Below are 13,750 nucleotides of genomic sequence, written 5' to 3'. Positions count from 1 at the left end.
CTCTCCATGCAGATATTTTATGAGCTAGGCCTCGCACTGTGTGGCCTCCACACACTGATCCACACCGTCTGCTCTCAGTTCTGTCAGATCTGTCGCCGTGGTGACAATGAAGCTGAGCTACTGCTGTGTGACAGCTGTGACAAGGGTTTCCACACGTACTGCTTTCGACCAAAAATGGTTGACATTCCCGACGGAGATTGGTTCTGCTACGAGTGCGTGTCTAAGGTATGCCCATCCAATTAAAAATCTGCTCAATTGCATTTCTTAGGCCTATATTTTGTATATATATATATTAAGAAGGTAATTTATTCATAATATGTGTCACGACAGGATGTTAGGCTTGCAGCGTATCTGTCCGTATATTTACAGAGGACTGGTGTACCGATGTGTCTGGTGTGTGGCAAAGCATTTGGTAAGATGGCGCGCTGTCAAGGATGTCCTCGTGCCTACCACCTCGACTGTCTCTCACCAGCCATGGACAGGTAGGCTCAGAACTATGCCTAGTGCAGCCAACATATTATCATGCAACTTAGTGTTATAGCCCCGTTCACACGCCAAGAGCTTAACCCAGTTAAGTCTTGCCCAGGTGTATACCCACATAACGCTTTGCCAGGTGAATGCAAGCTGGTTAGTTGCTACTAGATAATTTTTCATGTGAACGCAACCGAGTTAAATGCTAACTGGCAAATACCTCATTATGATACATGGGTGAAATACTACCAGACAGTTTTTTCTCTGTAAGAACGTGGCTTGTGCGATTGAAGTGTCTCCGCAGGTCATTCTAAGCTTGCTGCTCGGGTGTTGGCGCTCGCCTCGTTTGCTGCAGGTTATTGTTGATCGAGTTGTTTAGTGATTGTTGCGAAATTACGATATTTATTATAATTGTTTTCAGGATGCCGAGAGGACGGTGGAACTGTCCTGACTGCACGGAGAAGGTAGGCCTAAGCTGTCATGTCTCTCTGTTTGTCTGTGCAGAACGCTGGGCAGAATTCAATTTTGTGTCTATTGATGTCATATTATATATCGTTTTATAGCATTCGAGACACAGATAGAGAGAAAGAGAGGGAGAGTGGGAAAGACAGAGAGAGAGAGAGAGTAGGTGAGCGAGAGAAAGTGAGTAAGAGTGTGTGTTAGCCTTACTGGCTAATGCTTGCTGTCATTTCACTAAACTGCTTCCCATCCTCAACAGAAGCTAGCACGGAAGGGCAGGAAAAACAAGGAGATGCGTGATCGGGAGAAAGACATGGTTGATGACACGCTCGATGACACGACATCCACTATCTCTGAGTGCTCATTCTCCGCACCGCCATCAGAGGGCACCAGCAGTGTCAAGTCAGCACGCATATCGAATGGATCACACGACTTCACTTTCTGCAAGTAAGCACTCGTTAGTTCATACCTGTGTGCAGTGAAATAAATACATCTGTAAATGGGTAATGTGCGTAATGGGATAATGTGTATGTAGCAGGCTAAGCAGTGGGCCACGCAGGAATAATGTGTGTTCTTCGTCATTGCTCTTCCTCATTGTGTCGACACCCAAAACTGTGGTGTGAGTACATGCGTGCGCAAGCACCGACACAAGTGGTGCCATCTGTCCTCACGTGGATGTGCTTGTGTTTGCAGGGCATTGCTCGTGGACATGGAGAAACACGAATGTGCGTGGCCGTTCACGGCAGCGGTCGACACGCGTCAATTCCCGCAGTACAAGAAGGTCATCAGGCAGCCCATGGATTTCCAGATGATGCGCAATAAGCTGCAGAACAATGTGTAAGTACCTGGGGCCCGTTGTCAGAAACATCGTAAAGTTAATGCTAATGTTAATGCTACGATAACACTTACGACTAATGTTAATGCTACGAGAGTAGCGTTGACAGAAACACATCGTAGCTACGAGCAAACTCACGATAACAGGAACTTCATAATTTCATGTCACAAGGCTGCTGATTGGATGAGAATCGATCACAAAATTCAAATTCATACACATTTATTGTACATCACAGTAATTTATGCATATTATGATGGCTAACCACATATAAATAATATTTGATGAAAAATGACAAATAACACAAGACAAATTCTCACTCTGTAACATGAGACGCGAGAGTCGTGCCAAGAATGGCAAACGTTTTAAACAAGAGAACAAATGCCATACGCCATTTGTAAATTTATTGTTTTGTTTTATTAATGGTAGATAATTAATGATTTTGACGTGTTTTCCAAGAAAAACACACGTTTTATTCATTATTATAAAATATAATATCACTATAATTGTAATTCGTAGTGTAAGTGTGTTATTTTCAACTTAATATTAAAGTTACGAGAAGGTCTGGGCTCTCCTAATGTTAAGAGGATATTTGCGAGGATTTTTCGTTCTCGTAACATTACGATGTTTCTGTCAACAGTTAACGAGTGGAAGTTAATGTTAAGACTAATGTTAAGACTAATTTTGTTTCTGACAACGGGCCCCTGGCGCTGGTGATCATCACTACGTAGATCCGAGTCCTTCTCATCGTGATAAACTATGATACACTGAGGCTGTAGGTTCAAAAAGAGGAATAGACTATAGAGACAGTAGATTCGTATGCTAGGTGCACTAACAGTGAATCAAATGTAAACAGAATAATTGGTTGAAAGGTTGATTAACGTCTTGTCTGCTTCCACACATTTACCTGACATTGCTTGATCTCCCTTACATTTACCTGACATTGCTTGATCTCCCTGCTTCTATACATTTACCTGACATTGCTTGATCTCCCTGCTTCTATACATGTAGCTGACTTTCCTTGCTCTCTCCGCTTGCAGCTACAAGGCGGTAGAGGAATTTGCAGAGGACGCCAAGCTCATCTTTCGCAACTGTGAGGTCTTCAACGAGGATGACAGTGAAGTGGGGCAGGCCGGACACCGGATGCGCAATTACTTTGATATGCGCTGGGGGGCACTGGTGGATGACAGCTAAGCGGCTGCACAAACACTGCCGCCACGTGGCGACGGCAATCAAAGCTGCACTGTGATTGATCAGTGTGCTCCCCCTACTGAGGAAACGAGGACCAATGAAGACGCGTTTCTGCTTGTTAGCCGCAGAGCTGCACTGTGATTGGTTAATAACTGTGTCGGTGTAGCAGCCTAATCTGAAGTGGATGTTGAAAGGTTCTGCTGTGAGCGTTTCTTGTTCGAATATAAAGTATAAACGATGGTTGTTGCAAAAGAAAGAGGCGGAGAAGTGGCGACGAGACATTTGTTTGTCCACTCTATCACTGATGCAGTCCTTGTACATAATATTCTGCCAAAACCTTGTGATATATTGAATTATTGATATAGCCAGCTGGTGTGAGCCAAAACTGTCTGCCCTAAAGCTCTTTTGTATGTACAGTCTTTCCATGTTCTGGTGTGTATTGGCAGTTCTTATATGCCGAGTTATGGTGTTAAATACACACTGATGTTATAGTCATGTAGTTCAAAGTACACCCTTCTGATACTGCCACCTTAATGTTGCCCCCCCCCCATTTATCGTAATCACATCATGATTACAATGTGGCCCAATATAGGTGGCACTGCAATGTTAATTTGTGCAAATGGTTGTGCTTTCATTGTATGTTGTCAGTCACACAGGGCACGTAGTTGCAGAGTTGTTGTGCTGTGGTTCTATTGACGACCAACATGTATTATAGGCAGACGTTTCGTTTCAAGCAGTGAACATTTGTTACCACACCCCACAAGCAGCAGCTCGCATAGTCGCATTATAGATGGCCGACTTACTGCGTTGGCGTTGGCTATATGAATGCGAATCAACCACTTTAAAGCATAGGTTCGCGATTTCACAGAGATATAAATCAAGGTTGTGGGTACTGTGACCTCTCTCTTGTCAGCAATTTTACTGACTTAGGTTAGTTAATATGCCCCCCCCCCACCTCATCACATACACACCTCCCAGTCTTTTTGCCAGTTGATTATAAAAATACGACATGTTTGATCACTTTGCAAGATCTGCTTAACTAGTTGCACCAGCATTTCGCTTGCTGGTGGGTAAAATAAGGTAAAATGCAATGTTGAAGAGCCGTACGTACATGTAAATTTCCAGCGGCTTGGATATCGTCGGTGTGCCTTTGGTTGTGTAACAGCACCATGTATTGTGATTATCCAAAGTTACCTGGTTACTAAGGCTCTGTATAGAACGTTTCGCTCACGCGTGATGGCACCAATTATCGTTCGCTCCCTCTGGGGTTTGCAGTTTTGGGGATTTTTCTAGGGCAAAATCTCAGCCGTAGATCACTAGACTCATCCACCCCCGCTGTAAAACTGATCATGTCTGAGTAGAGTGACTGTGCATTGTCGTGCGCTTGCAGGTCGCAGCACCAACTACGTGCAGGCATGTTTACGTGAATGCTGGGATTGTGGAAGAGAACAGGGATAGTAAGCCATCTTGTGAAGAACGGTAGTAGATGGAAACAGTGGTAGCAAGTTGTATCATGAACCTGCATAGAGGGTGAGAACGTGGATAGCGTGTTGTTGTGAAGGTGCATAGAGAAACAGAGCAGTAGAAGCGAGCTGTCTTATAGCTGTTTAACTTTATATAGTGGTGTTGATCATATATTTATTCTCTAAGTTATTTGTGCAGCGGTCTGCCTCTATACCATGTCCAGCCCTTCGTAGCCTCTCACCGCTGCATATATTGTATATGACGATATGCTGTATTTATTGTTGTTGTTTTTTTGCACAAAGGATATAATCAGTGGCTGTTCTGTTGTGTCAGGAGTACAGCATTTATCAACTGAGCCCCCTCTCCCTGCATCATATGCCCACTGCAAAATAGCTTGGCACACATATACGTGCACGTGTGGCTAACTAACATTCCTCTGGAAAATGTCCTAGTGGAGTGCAGATATGTTTCAAGAGCATCTTCTTGGAAATGCGGTTGAAAAAAAGCATGAATCTGCTGTGATGTGGAATATAGCTCTATTCTTGTTCATGTTGTTTGCACGTGGTGCATGATTCTAAAATTTTGAGGACCAAACTTAGCCGAGCCGTTGCATCACAGTGCTTCTGAGCAGCTTATCAGGCAACGACCATTTTGTGTTAGTCGCCGAGATGACATTGTTTTGCACTTGTTTTTCCATTCGTGGATTTATCATGTGATGTAGCATGTGCACTGCTGCGTGTATTATTACACAAAACGTCCATGTGGAATCCCGACAGTGGATTCGTCATGACTCGACCAAAGTCATCGCTTTATACTTGCATTTACATGACCTATCATTGCTGCCAGCACTCGGCAGGTATGTATGCCTGCTGGGTGCGAAGGTCAGCAATTAATGGCAAGGGTTACGATGGTGAGCTGCAGCTTTTATTTCTGTAGTTACAGCTGCATTCAGTGGTTGAGCAGTGCAGCGCTAATATGAACGCCTGTATCAGTGTGTGGACGCAGCAGCAGCATTGTGAGAAACACACCAACAGACAGCCTCCCACCACTCGCCACGATTCTTCCACGACAAGTCTGCTAGAAGCGTTCTGTAGCCGTGTGCCCAATTCACTTGTATTTGACATCGAACTGTGGCGACTTGTTTTGAATATGATAAGTGGAAATTGTGAGAAATGTGTCTGTAGATTTTGCAAAGCCGTTTATTGTGTGCGTGTGTAAGTTGAGCAGTTTAGCTGGTCTTGTGTAGTAGGTGGTAGCAGTGTATTGTAGCATAAGAAACTTGTTGTACAGATTGAACAATTGAAGACAATAAATAAACATTAAATTACATACGGCACCAGCTGTTGTTTATAAACGTGAATTTTTGCCCAGTTTGGCAGTATGACTTCAATCTTTATATACACAGTATATAGAATAACACCCCAATTAGAATGAATTTTTATAATACTATTTACCATCACATCTAAACACTCACATCCATCTTATTTCTTTGCTAGATTACAATTTCCTTGTTTGCTTCGTTATACGTGTCATTAATTACACATTTACCACGTAAAACTTGTATAAATTATAAACAACTCTCACCATGATTAATGCAATCAAAAACCAAACAGCATCTCAGCATTCTTGCTCCCGTGACACTGGGTGGCCATGTATGCAACCCAGGGTTTCATGAGACGCAACTACTTGAGCAGTGACCACTTCAGCTGGTCTCTCGCAGATTGAATAACCTGTGAATGAGAGGACTAAGTTTAGTGGCTGGCTATGTGCTACGACACAAAACATTGAACTTACTAGTATTTATAGTACTCGCATTTAAGAAAAAAATAGAAGATTATTTCTAGTATTGACTTTCACTATTATTCAGAAATATTTACCTGTGCCATTGTCTGCTCTCCTAATGAAAGCTCATCTCCCCTCACTCCAGCCCTCAACACAACTTCAGCTGGATCCGACTGTATTACCACCCTGCGTATAAAATCAATAACAGTGTTCCTGCATGAGATAGATAATAATGCATCAATTTCTGTTAACCTTGATCCATGCATTATTCAGGAACGTGAGAAACTGCACCATCACAACATAAGCATGTAATTGACAATACAGTGCAATCTCTTGGAATATATACGACAGAAGCATGGCAGTTAGACACCACTGAGCCTGAATCACTTACCCTGCATCACAGATCTCATCCACGGCAAGGAGAATGGAATCGTAGTGTTCGAGGAATGTCCGTTTCTCCACCTCCTTCCTCAGTATCTGACTGACTGACTCAAACAGCGTGTTTAGAACACTCAGCAATAGCAGCTGTGTACAAGGAACATGAAAACTGTTTCAATAAAGGGGAGCACTAAATTTGGTAAATAATAAGCAAAACTGAAGTATGAAATCCTCATAATTTCTTTGCATTTTCACCCACTCACTTTCTGGTGGTGAGGGATGGTACGACCACAATGCCCCAATGTATATATATTATATACCTCATATGATTGTGCCCCACTGTGATATACTTGTTGAGTGTAGCTCCAATAAATCTCGTCAGGTACATGTGTACACCTACCTCATTTTCCCTCGCATTTCCAATGACACAAAAATTGAGATCCACACTTGCCCTATACAGACAAGTAAGTCCATCCAGCAATATGACTTCAGCTGAAAATAAGAAGTGAATGTTTATAAAGTGCTAACAAACAACAATATGAACATATATACGTACAATTAGAAACTCCACAATTTAGACAGATTCTGTATATTGTGAAATCCTGGTCAAAATACAATATGATTATATAACCATGTACATACCTAGTTTACTCATATAATGTAATGGGTGTTGCTATCCCCCGGGCGTGGAGGGAGGGTCACGTGATACAGTTGACGTATACTTCAAAATCATTACTCATCCGGTAACGCTAACTCCAATACCTCCAACGCTAACCATAACACTAAATATATATATCTCGGAGCGCTATATATATAGGTCCAAAAATCCACAAAAATTAATCTATGGTGTGGGGACAGATATCATGATGCAAAAACCCTAACCCTAACCCTAACCCTAACCCAATCCCTAACCCTAACCCTAACCCAATCCCTAACCCTAACCCTAATCCTAACCCTAACCCTAACCCTGACCCGAACCCTAATCCTAACGCTATCCTAACAGTAACACTAGTGCTGCCACGTTGCGGTAACCTCCCTCCACGCCCGGGGGATAGCATTACCCTAATGTAATGTGCTGCTGCCATCTAGTGGCAAATCCTGTAGTTAATGCCAAGTCAAGAGAGAAGTGTTGTATGGGTATCCAGATGAGACGGGATACTAGAGAAGCGTTGCCGAAAGGAGGTGTTGATCCGAAGCGCTAAGCGCAGATCTTGCGCGCAGTTCCGCGGCAAGGCGCACGCGACCGCGACAACGTCCTACGACAGTATGCAGCGCTGGCAGCTATGAATCCGTGCGCCGAATCCATAGGCCGGCGCACGGATCCATAGCTGCCAGCAAACAGTCGGCAATTTTAGCGGGGGACACAGAGGGCAGACATTTGGCACGTGGGAGGAACTCGCGACTTACATGGGGGGTCGTACAGATGGAGGGGGGGGCGAGAGCGAAGCTTTTGATTTCGCCGTGGTTCCATTTACGTGTGGTCTTAGGCGTTTTCACTATAAGTTCCAAACATAAAAAGTTCGAAGCATAAGAAAAATCGGACGATTAATTAATAGAAAATTCGATAAAAGTGATACGAAATAGTACGCGGATTGTGCGCCCAGTTACCTCTTCCAAATCATACGTTGTTTAAGAATCGCCATTCGCTGCATTTTCCCGGAGCTCCGCCCACTTTAAAAATAGTGTTAGCATTGTGGCAGTGGTATCCTGAGTGTACAAAGGAGTTTTTCGATTTCGATTTTCCATGACAGCAGTAAGGCGAAAGTGCAGCATTTCAATACAGCTTGCTTCATTAGCATTCTATATAGTATGTAATCATTTCGTGAGCTTCTTTTTGTATATATAAACAATTAATACATTATCTGCCATCTCTATCATCTATGTGCATGACCTTGCCTTATATCATATGCACCCCTAGTCCGCAAATGCAGACGTTATAACTCCGCTTTGCTAATCTGAGGGTGCGGGTTTATCATCACCCCCATTACTGGGGTCTGCGTCGGCTCGGACTAATGCACCCCTACCACTACAATCTCCCACTGACATTGTGATTGTCAGTATCAGGAACTAGCTAGAGTAAATTGCTTGCTATATAAGCAGGGGTTGTTTAGTATAGGGGTAATGTAACCCTAGCAATACCGTTTCTTGGAGCTATCACTCAGGGTGATACAATTGTATGCACATCTACGAATACTTCTATTAGTATTACTACAAGTACATGTTACAATAATTACTAGTAGTAGTAGTAGTAGTACTATTAGTACTAGCACTACTGCCACAACTCACTAGTACTAGTACTAGTTACTACTACTAGACTACTAGCTGCAAGAAACGGTATTGCTAGGGTTAGAATATACCCTATATTGACGTTAGTCACACAGCCTGGTCAGGTTACTAGACTATAAGTACCTACTAGTACTAGTACCAGTACTACTACTACTAGTTACTACTATAGTACTAGAGCTACTAGTTCTACTACTATTACTAATACTATATAGTATAGTGCTAGAGCTAGTACTACTACTACCACTATAGTACTAGCTGCAAGAAACGGTCTTTGCTAGGGTTAGATCTGTGTAAACACAATTTGTTGTGTAGTCGAGTAAACAACACCAGAGCTTATGTTTTCTCGTTCTAAACATACCGACTATAAATAAAGATTACTTGAACTTGAACTTGATGAGACAAAGGCAAGGTACTGCGTCACAGAAAGAAACATTTTCACTAAAAGATAGTCTAGCGTGTGCAACTGTCACCGGGTACAAGTCTAGACGTTAGGCCGGATATAGCCAGTCATGAGCCGGTCTAAGCTGCCACCCGAGCTGTAGGATAAGTGGTAGCGGAACGCATTGCATATAGCCTCGTTGCGCGCCATCTATCGCACGCCATATGTAGTACACTGATCAACAACAAGAGCCGCAGAGCGTCTGGGCTCATCTGAGGTCTGTTGCTACGATTATAAACGTAAAATTTCAGTCGTGCGTAGTACCACATTTGTTAGGCGCAGATATGCAGACACGCAGTTGCGTACACATCATTGTTAGGACACGCCCACTATCGCGGAGGGGGGGGGGGGGGAGGGTGGGGGAGGGGGTAGGGGGGGAGGTGGCTCTTAAATAGCAGAAAGGCAGTTCACTCTTTGTTAACTAGATAATTAGCATGAACTGCGTTATGCTTAACTAGTTTAACTACATAACTGCACGTATAAGTTTTTTTCATGCAGAAGTCGGAGTGAAAAAACTGATCAAACGACTATAATCTGACACACAGGACCATTACGGTGAACTTGGACACAGACCAACTGTCACGTGCAATGCTGCAAGTACCGAAAATTGCCTGACAAAGACACCAACCTTCCCCTGCATGTGCGTTCTTGGAGATCTAATCAAGGATATACATCCCTGTCCTCCCGCGGGTCGTCTACTGCACATAGCACATAGGACGAAGCAGAGACATTGGCGGCGAGAGGAGGAAGCATTGCAGAAAACCGAATATGAAGGTCCTGCCTGAGCGTTGGATGGAAACACACAAGCGACTCCACCCCCTGTAGTGGGCACCAACCACGTCAGCGATCAGAACCAAACTGCCCTAGCCCATGAGATGGACTAAACTGGACAGGTGTAGAGTCCGCCAAGATGGACCAGTTACGTGGTCCGTAGTCGACGGTGTCAGCGACGGAGTTCAGTCCGCAATAGGAAGTTCCTGCCGGATGTATAACACCGTTACACCGCCACCTGCGCAACCGTACAGCTATCATTGATGACATCAGCAAGTTATGCCATCTAGCATGGCAGGTCAAAGCCATGCGAACCTCCATGAAGCCACTCGTGAACATGCGAGAGGCTCGCGCACTCAGAGTCATCACCAACACCAACCGGTACCCCGGACACCGCTACCAACGTCGGTCCAGCGTCATCGGGTCACCCACTCCCAATGACCAGCGCCACAGGTCCCCGGATGCCATCAGCGCTCGACCGACTTCCGACGAGACAATCCATTAACAACCGCTATACCTCGACAATCGCCTGGCGGCGTCCTACCCATCGACAACCAGCAACTGTACTCCTCGAGGCATCACCACGAAGGCCCCAGTCCCACAGCCGACACAGTAAGCTCGGACGATCCTGCCAGACCGACCAGAACCGCCCCGACACGAGTAAGCAAACAACCTGCTGGCAGACATGCGGGCGATGGATGAATATGACAAAATAGTCGCCTGCTATTTGCTGACATTCATTTAACGTATTAACTTGTGGCATCATAAACTTTACTTGTTAATTCTTAACGTTAATTTCGTTATGGCACAAGCTGCTCGTATCAATCATTGAGTTATTCACCATAAAGTATGTAAAGACATCACTCTTGAAGATTTATGCTTTCGTTTCATGTGATAACTCTTAATCAGTCAGTCTTGGCACCTCTCTCTAAATACGAGACATCCCAAGACTTGCGGGAATAGACAATAATACACCCGCGTAATCTCTTGTCCTATTGTTCAGATTGAGTCCGCATCATTTGTCATATCTGCTTATCAAGTACATCATTGAATAAAACTGATTCACAAAATGGATGGTTCTATTTATTAACAGTACAAACAAATCCATGTTTTACCTCTCTACTTGCAGGCGTCAAAAGGTTATACCGACACGTTACTCTTCGCATCGTTCAGCAGAAGGGGACATTTCATCGGTACCTTTCAATAAAGCCATTAAAAATGGCGATAGGTCAGCCGCTGAAACAAAAAGTTTTTTCAATCGCTCGTCAGACCATGTCACTCAGAAAATGTCTAAAATCCTGCCCTGCTGCCCATTGACCTTTGCTGTGACCTCCAATTTCGGCACAGTGATGGCTTTTCCTACCATGATGCTATACACCGACTATCACGAGCCTAGGTCGAGCCGTTTAGATTTGTGCCGCAATTCTGCATTTTCAAAGGTCAAGAGGTGTAAAAGAAGGGGGAACATTCACTCCTTAACTTAAGGTATAGGGAGGCTTTTGACCCCCAGCTTCGACATCCCAACTCGTTTTCGGATTACCCCCCAACGACCCGAATATCGTGACCGTACGTCGAGCGGTTAAGATTTGTGCCCAACTGTTGACGGACGCACGGACGCACGGACGATCATGCGATTCTACAAGCTGCATCTGACTATGTCAGATGAGCTAAAAACAAACAAACAACAAAGTTCAACTGCGTTTTTTACACGAAACCAAGCGCGCCGAGTAGCGAACTTCAAATTAGGGAGCATTTCTAGGAAATGTCCTGCTACCTGGGTAGTGAAACCCGTAGTGCAATGGCCAGAACTGCTCAACTGAGCGAAGTTGGTGCTTGCATTATATAAGTAAACCGTGTAAGGTGATGTTGAAGGTGCAGCGAAGTCGTGTTAGTGTTGCCGCTGAGCAACGTTTGCGTGCTTCGCACGGATATCCGGGCTGCCGATCGTCAAGAGTCCATAATAGAGACTCTTATGGACTCTTGGACTTATGGACGCTTATGGACTTTATTATGGACTCTTGATGGGTGTCCAGGGGCGAATAAACGGAGCCATGTTTGTATAGCATTACTTCTGACTTCTCTCTGTTGTTTCCATGAATATTACACTGGTGATGAGGATGGGATCTGAACCCACGCAGGCAAAGCCCAATGGATTATTATGTATATGAACTATCTCTACTCCAAGGAATGCTACTTAAAATTCCATCTTAGTATTTCTTACCATTGGACTTGTGCATTTTGTTGAAAAGATCTTTTTCAAATCGGTTTTGCTCTTTTGCTGTTGGAAATGTATCCCCATAGTACTGAAAAAGGACCAACAAAGTAAATACCAGATTGAAGAAGTCACACAGATCAAACATATCAAGCAAATAAAAATTATCATCAAATGTTTAAAGCCACAATAATGGATATTCATGATTCCTCTGATTTGTACATCAAACTACTTACTAAATCACATTATATTAGATTACTAAGTTGCAGAAAATGTACTTTATAGTTACCTTCACTAGTAACCGGTTTCCGTCATTATCCAGTATCAATATTGCCTTTACTGTATATAGAGTTATATCCTGAAATATAATAGTTTTACAGAGTGGCTATATCATGCCCGGCAGCCGGCATATATCTGACGGCTGCCGGGCACAGTCTTCAATTTCCTAAATGCCCGGCAGTTTTTAATTTTCTGCGTTATCTCAAGTAAACAAGTGTTAGGGTTAGGGTTAGGGTTAGGCATAGCTCTAGTACTATAGCCCGCGTTCGATTAACTGCCGCAGGGCTATAGTACATTGTCGGCTGTAAATACCAACTACGACCTGTTACCACCTGTCCCCATGAAAAATGGATCGCAAAACGCAGTTATCGGGCTTTTTAACACTTATTTATCTACATGGACATCTCACCTATCTTTTTGAACACTTTCAACAACTTTACACCATGTATTTGTCCTTTTATTCCACAAAATAAGCACTACTGGCATTTCATTTTGAAACGAAGTGGCGCGTGCGCATGCGGACACGAACATNTATATATATATATATATATGTTAATCTTCAGGTGGCGCGATTCTAGTACATTGTCAACGACAAGAGAACGTCATCACGTAGGTCCCTCCGCCTCCAGAGTAAATTACTCTAAAGCTTCATTGCCTAGCATTGTCAGACGGCGCAAGGTACAGTACAATAGGCTATAGTCGCCTTCCGGATCACGCTGAACGATTTTCCGCACACGCCATATGCTTTCATCAACAAATAAATATAATAAATAATAAATAATAAATAATAATAAATAATAATAATAATTATTATTATTATAATAAATAATAAATAATAAATAATAAATAATAAATAATAAATAATAATAATAAATAATAATAAATAATAATAACTATAATAAAACGCACGCGCCATTTGTTGCGACCACCCCAGTTGCTTCGCGGGATATATACATACGCGGATTAAACCATAAATAGCAATACAACGTCGATTTAATCTCTGATCATATGCCGATGCGTATTCAGGGTAGTCTCGTTGTTATACCGTGGCTCAATACATTCGAGAGCAAGATTCTGCCAATTTAAAAATTCCACTAAATCACTGAGATGGGCCCCAGTAAGGTTTACTGCTGCGCCGGTGATGCTCGCGGATACTGATATATATATATATATATATATATATATA

The 13,750-nt window shown here is 43.1% G+C and overlaps 2 protein-coding genes across 2 annotated transcripts in view; one reads left to right on the top strand and one right to left on the bottom strand.

The window, feature by feature from the left end:
- The window catches only part of LOC106816043 (bromodomain adjacent to zinc finger domain protein 2B-like), a 33,555-nt gene extending 27,804 nt beyond the window's left edge, over positions 1-5,751 (top strand). The window contains exons 30-35 of the mRNA XM_014820588.1: positions 79-225; positions 370-482; positions 893-935; positions 1,190-1,377; positions 1,624-1,767; positions 2,803-5,751. Coding sequence (XP_014676074.1) covers positions 79-225; positions 370-482; positions 893-935; positions 1,190-1,377; positions 1,624-1,767; positions 2,803-2,956 — 789 coding nt within the window. The 3' untranslated portion in view covers positions 2,957-5,751. The remainder of the gene's footprint in view (positions 1-78; positions 226-369; positions 483-892; positions 936-1,189; positions 1,378-1,623; positions 1,768-2,802) is intronic.
- Positions 5,742-12,670, bottom strand: LOC106816041 (coatomer subunit zeta-1-like; the record flags this gene model as incomplete). Its single annotated transcript, XM_014820585.1, has 6 exons — positions 5,742-6,147; positions 6,295-6,385; positions 6,591-6,724; positions 6,978-7,069; positions 12,295-12,376; positions 12,575-12,670. Coding segments are annotated over 6 exons (543 nt in total), but the record flags the coding sequence as incomplete, so codon positions are not given.
- Positions 12,671-13,750: the final 1,080 nt, after the last annotated feature.

Source organism: Priapulus caudatus, unplaced genomic scaffold (assembly GCF_000485595.1).
Source record: "Priapulus caudatus unplaced genomic scaffold, Priapulus_caudatus-5.0.1 Scaffold1268, whole genome shotgun sequence".
NCBI lineage: Eukaryota > Metazoa > Priapulida > Priapulimorpha > Priapulimorphida > Priapulidae > Priapulus > Priapulus caudatus.
This window is presented reverse-complemented; position numbering and strand designations above follow the sequence as displayed.